This window comes from Electrona antarctica, assembly GCF_951216825.1.
Source record: "Electrona antarctica genome assembly, chromosome: 14".
NCBI lineage: Eukaryota > Metazoa > Chordata > Actinopteri > Myctophiformes > Myctophidae > Electrona > Electrona antarctica.
Window position 1 is genome coordinate 29141856 of NC_136795.1, and position 13156 is coordinate 29155011.

The 13156-nt window shown below is 43.0% G+C and overlaps 1 protein-coding gene across 2 annotated transcripts; it reads left to right on the forward strand.

Moving 5' to 3' along the window:
• The first annotated feature begins 1480 nt into the window (after window positions 1–1480).
• LOC306936167 (pyrroline-5-carboxylate reductase 1, mitochondrial-like) lies at window positions 1481–11332 on the forward strand. 2 transcript variants are annotated; one of them, XM_079519651.1, is made up of 8 exons: window positions 1481–1654; window positions 3133–3204; window positions 3315–3385; window positions 3699–3878; window positions 5996–6217; window positions 9160–9252; window positions 9681–9844; window positions 10106–11332. In XM_079519651.1, exons 2-8 carry the CDS (start codon window positions 3138–3140, stop codon window positions 10143–10145), a joined length of 837 nt encoding a protein of 278 aa, XP_079375777.1. In that variant the 5' UTR covers window positions 1481–1654; window positions 3133–3137; the 3' UTR covers window positions 10146–11332. The 2 variants fall into 2 exon arrangements, with proteins under 2 accessions (XP_079375777.1, XP_079375776.1); XM_079519650.1 differs by having other exon boundaries at window positions 1482–1654; window positions 10096–11332.
• Window positions 11333–13156: the final 1824 nt, after the last annotated feature.

The window sequence follows — 13156 nt, forward strand, 5'->3', positions numbered from 1 at the left end:
GCCTAGTAAGAAAATGTGTGAAAGATTTCACGTAAATTGTACGCTGCGTTCATGATTTGAGGCTTTGTTCAAAACGGGACAATCTTGCAAACTGTGAAAGCCAATTATAGCCAATTAGGATGGAATATGAAATATCGGACAGATCCGACTTGAGCACATGACCATAGAGATACTGTGTAACGATTTGTGAGATTTTTGGACAGAATCTGGAGGAGTAATATCAAAAAATGTGTTTTACAAAAGTCGGCCTCCTGGTGGCGCTATAAAAGGCAGATGCGGAAAATGCAGGTCAAAGGTTTGTCCTTTATAGCTGCCTCATGGTGGCGCTATAACAGGCCGTTCTGGAAAATGTGGGGCAGAGGTTCATCGTTGGCATCCAGGGAGTGTGTGTGCAAAGTTTGGCATCGACTGGGTTAACGGTGCCGGAGATTAGCTGGTAACGGACGGACGGAAGGACGGACTCACACGGACGGAGTGCAAAACATACTCTCTCCCCATGCCTTCGGCCTGGTGGAGACAATGAACAGATCTATGAGCTCGCAAGCATGGTGAACTTGTAGATCTGCTATTTTCAGCATTGCAGAGCATTAATTGGGCAGGACTCAACAATATTGCATTGTTGCCAAATCCTGGTGTTTGAAACAAACCTGGACTGTGTTGCCATCATGTGGTAGGCCTTATGTATTACAGTTCAGTATCAGTATGATGGAAAGTGATTTCATTCAACTAATTTATCTGGCTTGACTGGATGCACAACATAATTATGCAATACATAATTACCAGACCATTTGTTGTCACGCCATCCTCAAAATCCGCATTTATATCTATCTACTATAAACTCTGTTTTTCAAGGTTAATTTAGCATAATAGTTGATTCCAAAACTATATCTGCACTAAATCTCATCCGAAGGTTTCAAAGGTAGGCTAATCTGTAGTGCAACAAATACATTGGTTGTCCATGATGATAGACTGGCATTGGCCAGACAGACTAATTACTAGTTTGGAAGATTCATGTGTGGAAGAACCAATTAAGGAACGCCAGATGAATCTTCCCAGGGATATTTTTGTCTCCACCAGCCGAAGGCGTCGGGAGATAGCAAAGCATTTCATTGATAGCCTGGCTAGTTTGTTTGTACACTACAGTACAGTACAGACAGTGACTGTGTGGAGGATTAATGAAAACATCCTGCTTTTTATGAATGCTATCAGTAGATGGCGGTATTGGCACATTACCAAACTCTCTGGCACATTCATGTTTCCCAATGATGTTTCCCATATGTTTCCCACACACAGTACCCGAGGAAAGCTTGGTTTCTATTTACTGCTGAGTGCTCATATCCGATCTAAATCCCGCCTACTGTTTCCGGTCATCACCACACACACAGATCCAGTTTCCATATCCGCTCTAAACAGGATGCGCATGGTGCACCGGCATGGCGATTGGCCAGACGCTCCTACGTGTTGACCAAAGCTACCCATTCATTGGTTTCCTCACCTGTCGATCTAAATTCCACAACAGGTACACGCCATCCAGAGCGCGAGACAACGAGGACACGTTGACACATCATCGTGTTGTTTTTTCACCGCAGTCCGCAGAAGTAACTTTGTGGTTAATAACAATAACACAACTGACAGGCTCTTCGTGATAATATCTGTAAGTGCAGCCCTGCTGTTATTTACTCTTGAGTCTTGAGTGCTCTCTGCTCTCTTCTGTCACTTAGCCCCATATGTGCCCTCTCCCTACGCTCATCTGTAGCTACAGAATGAGCGTAGGGAGAGGGCACATATGGGGCTATGCTGTCACTATGTTTCTTATGTCTTCTTAACTCCAGGCAGGCAGGAAGTAACTAATAATTTGTTAATGTGGCGACTTGCAAATCATAATTTCTACCATTTGATAACGAATAATAACCCTTGCTGCTGATGTGAGCACATGCAAGTTGCAACTTAGCTCCTTTTGGAACCCTACGTTAAAGTTTCTGACATTTTGACGGGTTAGGGGTCCAAAGGAGCTCAACCCGGGGGGTCCGGAGACGGGCTAGTTGCAACTAGTGTTACGTGTTAGTGATAACTAGCCCCATATGTGCCCTCTCCCTACGCTCATTCTGTAGCTACAGAATGAGCGTAGGGAGAGGGCACATATGGGGCTAAGTGATAACGTTCTAGATAATGCACGAAGGTGGTGAGGGTGTCGCTTGCCGAATGCGACGCGTTGTGACTGTGAGCTCCAGGTCGGCGACAGACACTGCACTGCCGTACGACGAAGTGTATATATACATATGCATCATCACAAGTTTGCTGCTTTTCAATTTGGTTTATTCAAGACAGATCATCCTCAGGGTTGCCATGTCCGCTTATTATAAGAGACAGCTTGTTTTTCTGTAAAGTTGCTTGAAAATATTGGTAGTTTTAGTTGCTTATTTGGGATTGCTAATGTTGTTCAAACCAGTGGTTCTCAAATATTTTCTTGTCAAGGACCTCCAAATTAATATTCGTTTGTCCAAGGACCGGGGGACCCCACATCTAAAAATGTTTTGTGCCAGGGACCCCCATAACAGATTTATGTTGTTAATGTTTCCAAAAGATTTCCCAATTTTTCCCCAAGATTCATGTAGCTTGTAGATTGACTATTTCCAAATAGTACACCGATGGCAGCGGAAACCATGCAAGGCACCAACCAGCACATCAGGAGCAATTGGGGGTTCAGTGTCTTGCTCAAGGACACTTCAACACTAACTCTGGGGGAGCCCGGGTTCGAACTGACAATAAACAAAAAGTTTTGGGCCCAACAAATAATATTAAAAAGAAGAAAAAAGGGCAGTTTTGTTTTTAGAGTTTTTCTGCTTTCTAATTATTTGTTCGGCCCAAAAAAATATGTTTATTGTTTATTGTCATGATTTGTCAGGAGCCGAGTTGGCTTTGTCCGAGCCTTAAAGGTCTTTAAATAAATACTTTCTGAAACGTCTTTGGGAAAAAGTAATGGGAAATTCTCTTCCAGGCCGCTTGTCGTTCTGAAAGGGAGTGAGACTGATGCTCTAGGTTTAAAGTAGTGCTCATATGTTCATTATTTCTTTTAGTTTTGGCCTATGTTTTCATAGACCTGGACCTGGTTTCTTATTTCTCCTTCCACAGGGAGGATGAGTGTGGGGTTCATAGGAGCGGGTCAGCTGACCCATGCTCTGGTCAGAGGCTTCACTGCTGCAGGTTAGTTTGAGCCATGAATACTTCATCATCACATCATTATATTTTATCTAGACTCTGATGCTGGTTTGTCTTTTCCAATAATTGCATTAATTGACCCTCTTCCTCTGAAGGCGTGATTGCCACCCACAGAATTACTGCCAGCTCCCCCAATGCAGACCTGCCCAACGTGTTAGGGCTACGGGTGGGTACTTTACTACTTAGTAGAGATGGTAGGACAACAATTGCTATTGATTTACCCAATTTTTTTCATCACTTTATCAATAATGTTAAAGGGTGTGTGTGTGTGTGTGTGTGTGTGTGTGTGTGTGTGTGTGTGTGTGTGTGTGTGTGTGTGTGTGTGTGTGTGTGTGTGTGTGTGTGTGTGTGTGTGTGTGTGTGTGTGTGTGTGTGTGTGTGTGTGTGTGTGTGTGTGTGCAAAATTGTATTAGCGCTTCTTTGGCTCACCTTTTTGTCCACTGAAGAAATTAACATAGAATAACAATTACTTCATACAGAAACTGGGTGTTACTCTCACCACGAGCAACAAGGAGACGGTCTCCAAAAGTGACGTTCTCTTCTTGGCCGTGAAGCCCCACATCATTCCTTTTGTCCTGGATGAGATCGGGTCAGACATTGAAGATCGTCATCTCATCGTGTCCTGTGCTGCGGGCGTCACCATCAGCTCCATAGAAAAGGTTAGTCCAGTGTTTCGCTCAGTTTCACGTCATGGTCACACCCAAATTGATCTGTATTCGGCTGCAGCGAGCGGACCCCATCTGAAAACAGATGGGGTCCGCTTGCTGCCGATCTACGAACTCACAACACAATGTGTTGGATGCGCTGCAACTGCAAGGGTCCAGGCAAGTGCACTGTAGACCCCTGGGAGGACTACAAAATTTGACGCTTTGTGAGCTCAGCTATTTTCACAATCTGACATACAATAAGGTATAAGTCAAGTGGTTAACTTAAGTGAACTATTGTGTAACGTCTAATTTGAGCTGTGCCTCATGCAGAGTCATCACAAACATGAAATACCAGTCTTTCGTTCCTGTCTGTATCGGATCCTCTCTGACATGGAACACAGGAACTCTCTGTGCGGTTAAGATGGCTGTCTGTTATATTGATATTCTCACATGCCAAACAATGATTGTTTGCATTACATAAAATATAATGTGATCATCATCCGGCTTATAATAATAATAATAATAAAGCTTTATTTATATAGCACCTTTTAAGAACAAGTCACAAAGTGCTTAACAGAAATATATAGAGAAAAACATGGATCAAAAAGGCATAGAATACAATAGAAGAGATTTGTCGATAGAACATAATAGAAGATAACATTACAAAATAAAATAATCACATGGGTGATGGGCTAAATGCAGCTCTGTAAAAATGAGTCTTTATGAGCGATTTAAAATGCGACACAGACTCGGCAAGCCTGATCTCCAGGGGCAGGGCGTTCCAGAGTGACGGTGCCCGGATCGCAAATGCCCCGTCACCTACAGTTTTTTTTGCAGCCTGATTTTATGGTCAGAAGGGCCGTTCCGGATGATCTCAATACACAAGCTGGCTCGTAAGGGTCGAGTAAGTCAGATAAGTATGCTGGAGCAAGACCGGATCTAGCTTTGAATGTGAAGAAGAGTAATTTGAAATAAATTCTGTAAGAAACAGGGAGCCAATGTAGGGAGGCCAGAATAGGGGTAATGTGGTCAAATTTTCTGGAGCCTGTTAGGAGGCGAGCTGCAGCATTCTGAATGAGTTGTAAACGGTTGATGGATTTTTTTGAGAGGCAGGAGTATTGGGAATTACAGTAGTCGACACGGGAGTAAATTAATGCGTGGATAACTTTTATGCTGAATTCAGTCATATCAGCAGCGGTATTTAGCTTGTGTATATTTAGCCAGCGAAAAGTGGCATGGCAAAGTTGAGAACATTTCAATTTTGTAGCTGCCGCTGTGCAGCGAGACAGAGTGGCAGCCAAGCAGAAGCGTACTCGTAAGTTGTCATGCATGCAGTAGTCTCGCATGGATTGTTGCCCCTCGCAATTTTCAAATGCTTCCCAAGTTCCGTCACATAGTCTGGAGAACGGAAGCTCTGATCATGAGTAAGCGATAAAGCGTAAGTCTTCCTCCCGAGTTCCCACTTCCGTTTCGTCTTTACAGTCATGCAAATTGAGCCTAATATAAATCGAAATCATCGAAGCATATAGCTTGCTGCTTAGCAGAAATGAAGGGAAAAAAGGCCTGTTGGACTGTGTTGGAACCGTGGGTCCAACCGACTCGACACCAGGCACGTGAGCCCCTGTGGTGGTGGGGAATGCGTGTGTCGAATTTGAAGTCGGTTGGGGTAACGGTTGCCGAGTTACGTAGCTTACACACACACAGAGACTTCGTGCATTTATGGTTAGATAAAATATAAAAATCACACCTGTGTGAAGTGAGGGGCGCTAATATATTAAAGTCTAACTCATGTTCATTGTCAATGGCAAATATTGAGACGTGTGGGGACAAGATTTAGCGGACCTTTGACCTGAATTCCCCTTTCATTGTCAATGGCAAATCTTGAGACGTGTGGGGACAAAAGCTGTTTATAGAAGGGGCTAGCACCCCTTAAAAATATATTTTCGTGAACGGAGATGCCAGCTTCCTTACTCAGATTTTGGGAGGTGTAGTTCACTTCCATTGAAAGTGACTTTTAGCCTTGTCACTTTGTTGCTGATAATGTGAACACCAGCCATCTTCGACTGCAATTCCAAGGCTGCTACTGAATGTTGTAACTTGTTGTAACAATTTTCACCCCTTCCCTGCAGAAGTTGGAACTGTATCGCTCTGCTCCGAAGGTGATGCGTATCATGACCAACACCCCAGTGGTGGTGAAAGAGGGAGCCACGGTGTATGCAACAGGCACCCATGCTGACGTGGAGGATGGCAAACTGCTGGAGCAGCTGATGGCCAGTGTAGGCTACTGCACCGAGGTGGAGGAGGACCTGATCGATGCCGTTACTGGCTTGAGTGGCAGTGGCCCCGCCTACGTGAGTCAATGAAGCCATTAAGACCTGAGGCCGATTCTACAAATGTCTTACCGGTTTCGCTACATCAGTGTGGTGCTCAAAATGTTTTTGTGTCAAGGACCCCCAAAGTTATACGGTATGTATTTGGCCGTGGACCCCCCATCTCAAAATATTTTGTCCAGGGAACTACCAGCTGCTCAGATTGGTGTGGGGGGCAGTTAGAGGTTAAGTGTCTTTCTTGCTCAAGGACACTCAAGGACAAACATGTTTACCGGGGAGGCAAACTGATTACCAGGCGGCCTCTCTACCCTTTAACTCTTTGAGAGTTTCATGGATTTCTATATAGTTTTTAGACTTCTCTATGGCAGAATGGCGTTTTTGAATGATTTATTGAAAATTCTCTGTTGTGAATGTGTGACAACGAAAGACCTTCAGAGAAAGCTTGGCTTGTCTGCTTCCAGGAAAAAAATGAACTGAGTTGATAAAATGTTTAGTTTTTGTGTTGAAAGCCTTTTAAAAGAGCCTGCATTTACACTGGGTAGTGTTTCTAGGACAACAAAAAAAGTTATGCCCGGTTGAAGTTTTATTTTCTAAACAACTTTTTTTCTGCTGGGCGTACATAGCCATGCAATATCTCATTTTAAAGGGTGAGTTGTCTAGTTCAATTAAAATAAAATAAAAAGTTTCTCACATGTACCACTGTAGATATTTTGCCATCTATAAATAGCATGGTCAGTCATGATCAATCTGACCTATCCAGCTAAAAGTCCCCCTAGCTCTGAAATGGAACATCATATAAACTCAATTCTTTTTTGGGGTAAAATTAGACATTCTAACGCACATTTTGATATATACCATGTTTACATAGTCTTACCAGTACCGTGTCTATTCATGCATGTATCTCAAAAACCTGTTGTGAAGAAACAGTTTTGATAAAAAAACACATCCAAGGACATTGTTTTGATATGACTTTGTGCCCATGATATGTATCAAAATATAGACTTGAATGTATACTGTATTATAACAAAAAAATTGGGTTCTTACCATCTACCGTTACAGAGTAAATCACAGTTGAAACTCGCTTAGTCAAACCATAAACCTCAGAATAGTGAACAAAATAGCCATGACAGGTCTAACTCATTGTAAAAGCTTGTCTTTTATTTTTTACGACTACTAACATAATACAATTATAATAAATATTACAGAAAATAAATAGGCCTACATACAAAACAGTTGTCCCCAAACTCCCCAGTGTCCCCAAACCACTGCATTCCAGTTGTTCTTGACGGTGTGTGTGTGTGTAGGCTAAATTAAAAAAAAACAACAACTGAAATGAATGAATGCATCCGGTTCAGTGTCGGAGAAATCCATCGCAGTCTTGACTCTTCGTCTTCATCATCATCATCATCATCATCATCCTCCTCCTCCTCCTCATCTGATGCCAGTTCTAAATATATAAAAATAAACATTTAGCTGTAGTCAGCCCGGCCAATAGCCAGTTGGGGGGGGACGGGGGACGTAGGCTATCTGACATCATCGTCATCATCATCATCACACGGAGACACACTAAACAATGTACAATCATGATTGTATACAATATACAATGAATGCAATTATCGTGCAAGCTCAGACGTCAATGAAACGTCATACAGATCTTATATAATACGCTACTGTTAGCTTCACTCCCCGTCCCCCCTCCGATCCTTGTAGCAAGGTCATCATAACGAACCACGCGTTGCTTCAGTAAACGATGCATGTTTGTTCTCCGTCTTTGTAGACAGTAAATAAAAGGAGCGAACATTACTCTAAAGATCAGATCGCCTATAAGGCACGCTACAATATAAAATACTTGTACTGCCATGCGTGCATGCCTGCTACGATACATTTGTACTGCACCAACCAACCAATCGACACCAACCCTCCCTCCAGCCATTAGCCAGCACCAATGCACCGACCAACACCATTAGCCAGCACCTTTGGTGCTGGCTAATGCCTGGGGGCCATCGTGGTGAGTCATTCTGGCGTCATGATCTGACTAGTAGTAGTAATTATCCAAGCATCTATTTGTAGCGATCATCTTATGATTTCTGATCACTATAGAAGGGCATTTTCTACAATAAGATTACCTCAAAACATTCCGGGTTGATCGTCTTCTTCAATGGTTTCCCGGTATAGCTCATCGGACGACGATGGGGAGACAATGAAAAAAGGAGGGAGGGAGCAGCGAGTCTCGCTGTAAGCACTGGACCAGGGCTACTCCGCCTGGAGAAGGCGACTGGGACGCGTATGGATCAATACTACTACCACAAAACTCGCTCAAATAAATAGTACTGCTTTCAACTTTTTCTGCTAGAAAATCGCTCGGGCGAGACGGCAAAACAGGCAAAACAATGAAAACTATGAAAACTCCCTCTGCCCCCACTGTTTACAGGGGTTGGGACCAGCTTCCAATGGCAACACGTACACGTGTGTCACATGACACGGGTTTTCTGGGTAATGTAGTTGGAATATAAGCTCAGGAATTTAAACAGCGCTTCGGAGCATATTAATATGTTTAGATTCATCAAAAACTGTGAAGACGCCAATTGGCGTCATTGATCATTTACGGAATTCTGATGAAGACGCCAATTGGCGTCTTTCATCTTCTAAGGGTTAAGGGGTGGGTGTGTGTGTGTGTGTGTGTGTGTGTGTGTGTGTGTGTGTGTGTGTGTGTGTGTGTGTGTGTGTGTGTGTGTGTGTGTGTGTGTGTGTGTGTGTGTGTGTGTGTGTGTGTGTGTGTGTGTGTGTGTGTGTGTGTGTGTGTGTGTGTGTGTGTGTGTGTGTGTGTGTGTCCTGAATGACATTCTAGTAGTCTATCTTATCATTCTAGAATGAATACTGTTATGTTTTCTGGATACCATCCTTACATGTTGTCTGATAGGTTCCTTGTTTGTGTTTGTATTATTTGTGGTCTTGTACTGTAGGCATTCACGGCAGTAGAGGCTCTCGCCGATGGTGGTGTGAAAATGGGCCTGCCCAGGAGACTGGCTATAAGGCTTGCAGCCCAGGCAATGCTGGTGAGAGCATTGTCATTATACAGCATTATCCTCCTAGGGCTGTCATGATCATGTCATTTTAGTTGACTAGTCCTTATACCCGTTTGAATATATGAACACCATGCACACACACACACGGTTCGCAGGCGGGTTATGTTTACCTTTTAGACATTCGTAAACAAAAAACACAGAGTGGATATGGCAAATAACTTACAAAGAATTGACAGGTACCAATAATCAAATTCCTGATGAATTGAATACAGAGGAAATACAATGGAGACAGGCCTTGAGGGCTTTTAAAAAAAATCCTTTTAGCATTATTGTGTAACTGTTCTTCTGTACTTTTGCAAACTGTCATTTTGTTATCTTTCAACATACTAATTTAGGCGTTTATGTAGTAATTGTGACGGGCCTCGTTCTGACATGACTCCTTGTGTTTGGTCTAAAAGGGAGCAGCTCGGATGCTTCTGGACTCAGATCAGCACCCTGGTCAGCTGAAGGACAACGTGTGTTCACCAGGGGGCGCCACCATCCACGCCTTGCATGTCCTGGAGAGCGGTGGCTTCCGCAGCCTTCTGATCAACGCTGTAGAGGCCTCCTGCATTAGGACTAGGTAGGCTCGCAAGTTTTATCCGACCACAAAGGAACACACAATCGTATTTTTAGTCACCTGCGTGTCTAAAAGGAGTTCAATTATTGTTATGCCATTTAATGCACATTTCTATTCACATATCCTACTCCGGCAGCAGGTGGAGCTATACTCAAAGAAATGTATACTGGACTTGTTTTCATTGGTAACTGGCAGTTGACAGTTGATGTCTGGCTTTTGTGTCCATCTCCTTCTCCTCCTCGACCTTTGAAAAGGGAACTTCAGTCCTTGGCTGATCAAGACAATATCTCAGCGGCTGCCATAAAGAAGACCACTCTGGACAAGGTGCTGCAGCAGCCAGGAGTGACACAGGCAGATGTGGGGGTCCGGTCCAGTGGGATCAGCCTGTTCAACAGTAACAAGCCAACAAGGACCAAGAAGAACTGAGCACTTCTGTCAATCGCCAGGGTTGGGAAACGGAATCAGTTCCATCACATTTGGAACTGAACCATTTTATCACACCGTCTGTGGACTTGACGTCTGCTGTGGACTTGACGTCTGCTGTGCAATTACAATACCGGACTACCGGTGGTTCTCAAACATTTCTTATTTCAAGGACCACCATAACTCTTGAGTGTACAAATATGGGTCCATTTGGTTCCATTTGTACAATCTGAGTTCCAGACCTGTAAGGGTCCATTTGTAACCCCATATAGGAATTGTTAAAGGGAACCCTTAAGGAATCGGACCGTTAATGAAACGGAATCGTTAAAATACTAAAGGATCCCAACCCGATCAGTCACTGATGCTGGCGAGCAAACCTCATACTGCTGACTTGTAAGGTATCAGTGAAAATATATTGCATTTCCAGGGATAAACTAACTAAATGCAGATCACAAGTAGTGCTCACTTCAGGATGTTGATACCTGGAAGGCAGGAAAACCTTTTTAAGTAATTATATGCTTTCCTGCCCTCTGTCAGGTTAATTAGTAAACTACACTGTCTCTCTTCCTGCAGGTACTATCAGTTGTTCTGACACTGTATGTCACTTTATTTCTGAAGTCATAGATTTGAGTCTCTGTTCCTATGTTCACTGTGAAAGGCCGTGACTGTGATGTCTGCATTTAGGCGATTACCTCAGCTAGTGCTGCACAATTCTTGCTCAAATGTGAATCTCGACTTTCCAACTTTTCCTCCACAAGAATTGAGATCACAATTCTCACACGATTCTAGATTTTTCCATGAAAATATTTACAATACAAACATAAACAAAAACATAAGAGTAACTAAGATGATTTGGACAGCCAACTAGTTCTTCACAAAGTGAGATTGCATGTGTCTGAATCTAGATCTCTAATCTTTTTTTCAATTAATTGTGCAGCACTAACCTCAGAATTGTTTTGCGGTGGCGTTTTATTCACTCCAGTCCCGTTTTCTCTGCAATTACAATATTCAAGTCTGTAAACAAACTACACAATAGCATATTTTATAAAGTTCCATAACTGTGAAGAAGCTGAGTGATTACTTTTGTAAACCTCCACTACAGAAGACTGTGCAAAGTGAGAGCACAGAGCCACTATACATGCAGTGTGCTGCTCCGTGGACCGTGGATATTAAATTGTATATTAAATGAGATTAGTGGGGAATATTTTAAAGGGATATTTAACTTTCAAAAAAACTTTTGGTCATTTCATCGTCTACTCAGTCTTATGTGAACACCCAGACAATTTTTAAGTTACTTGATTCAGTATTTAGATATTTGATATTCATTTTAGCTGCCCCGCCCCCTCCCTATACAAACCCATTGTAACTTCTAACTCCATTTTAACCATGATAGATTCATCAAAAACACCAGTCCTTTTTTCTGGTGATTGATTTTGTCCTTCTAATACGTGAGGGGCCGTGGTTTTTAATTTACTGTTTTCATTTATTTTTAAATATTGTTTTTGGAAAATAATGAGGAGAATGAAATGAAAACAGTAAATGAAAATCCGCCCCCTCGTGTATTAGAAGGACAATATCAGTCACAAGAAAATGGTTAAAATGGAGTTAGAAGTTACAATGGGTTTGTATAGGGAGGGGGCGGGGCAGCAAAATAAATATCAAATATCTAAATACTGAATCAAGCAACTTAAACTGTCTGTGGTGTTCACATAAGCCTGTGTAGACGATGAAATGACCAAACGTTTTTTTGAAAGTGAAATATCCCTTTAAGTCTGTAAAACAAACTATACTATGGCTCCAGAGCTGTGAAGATTTGCTGACTGATGATTATTTTGTGAAAGTGTATAGTCTGGCCTGTCTGGGTCCACACAATACAGTTCACAACTTCACACACATGATCACACCAGCAGAGCCCCACATGCAGTTCTCTCTGCGGCGTGCAGTAGTCTAGCTTACCGGTACATTATTAATATTATTATACTTTAGATTGCCACATTTATTTTATGTTTTATTTACTTCCGATGGGGGGGGGGGGGTCCTTGATGAATGAAGCACGTGACCAAACATGACGTCTGGTGGCAGAGTGGAACAGGACAACAACAAGGAGGGGAAGAAGCGTGTACCTCGTTGGTAGTATAGTAGGCTACTAATAGTTTATATGACTGCTATTGGTGGTTGACGTCTGCTTGACAGTGCACTGACCGACAACGGCACGCCGACGATAAGAACTACCAAACCCAATTTCTATCAAGTTGCGGGAGGTGAGTCCATCAAACGTGGTGTTTTCTTGTTGCTTGTTTGTGCTGAGTGTGCACGCGTTTTTTGCGCTCGCCAGAGAACTACTGTTTGTTTACTGTCTGCTTGCCTTCCATGATGTCGCACGACTCACGAGGGTTAATTGTCGTCGCTTGTCTAAAAAAGAACAGATATACAAGCTTGTCTGTTCTTTTTTTAGACTAGCGAGATCGCCGTACTTCGTGGCCACTCGAGACTTAATTTCTGTGCTCAGCCCATACCCCCTACCAGTTATTTGACTGTCTGTGACTGTCGTACAGACAGTTTAACGACAACAACAGAGCTGCAAGCTCATAGCGCACCGCGATGCACCGCTGCTATGCGCTTGTAGATCTGCAGCTGCTGCTGCTTGTTTATCGGCACCACCACCACGCTGGAGAAGAAGCTGCTGCTGAGCACGGGGATTTCCTTGCTTGTTTTGTGGGCGGGGGCGTTTTGTGTCACTAAGCTTTTTGTGTCATTGTGATTGTTTAAGAAGACGGGGTGTGGAATGTCCACGGTGGGAATGTCCAGAGACCCACTCCAGACTATCATGCGTGCTGCGTGCATTGAAATAAGTTCTTGGGTCTGGGGATCTTAGTATAATTCGATTTTCAA

Coding starts and splice junctions, on each gene's coding strand:
- LOC306936167 (XM_079519650.1), top strand. CDS start 3,138: ATGAGTGTGGGGTTCATAGGAGCGGGTCAGCTGACCCATGCTCTGGTC. Junction 3,386..3,698: donor CCAACGTGTTAGGGCTACGG/GTGGGTACTTTA, acceptor TACTTCATACAG/AAACTGGGTGTTACTCTCAC. Junction 9,845..10,095: donor GCCTCCTGCATTAGGACTAG/GTAGGCTCGCAA, acceptor ACCTTTGAAAAG/GGAACTTCAGTCCTTGGCTG.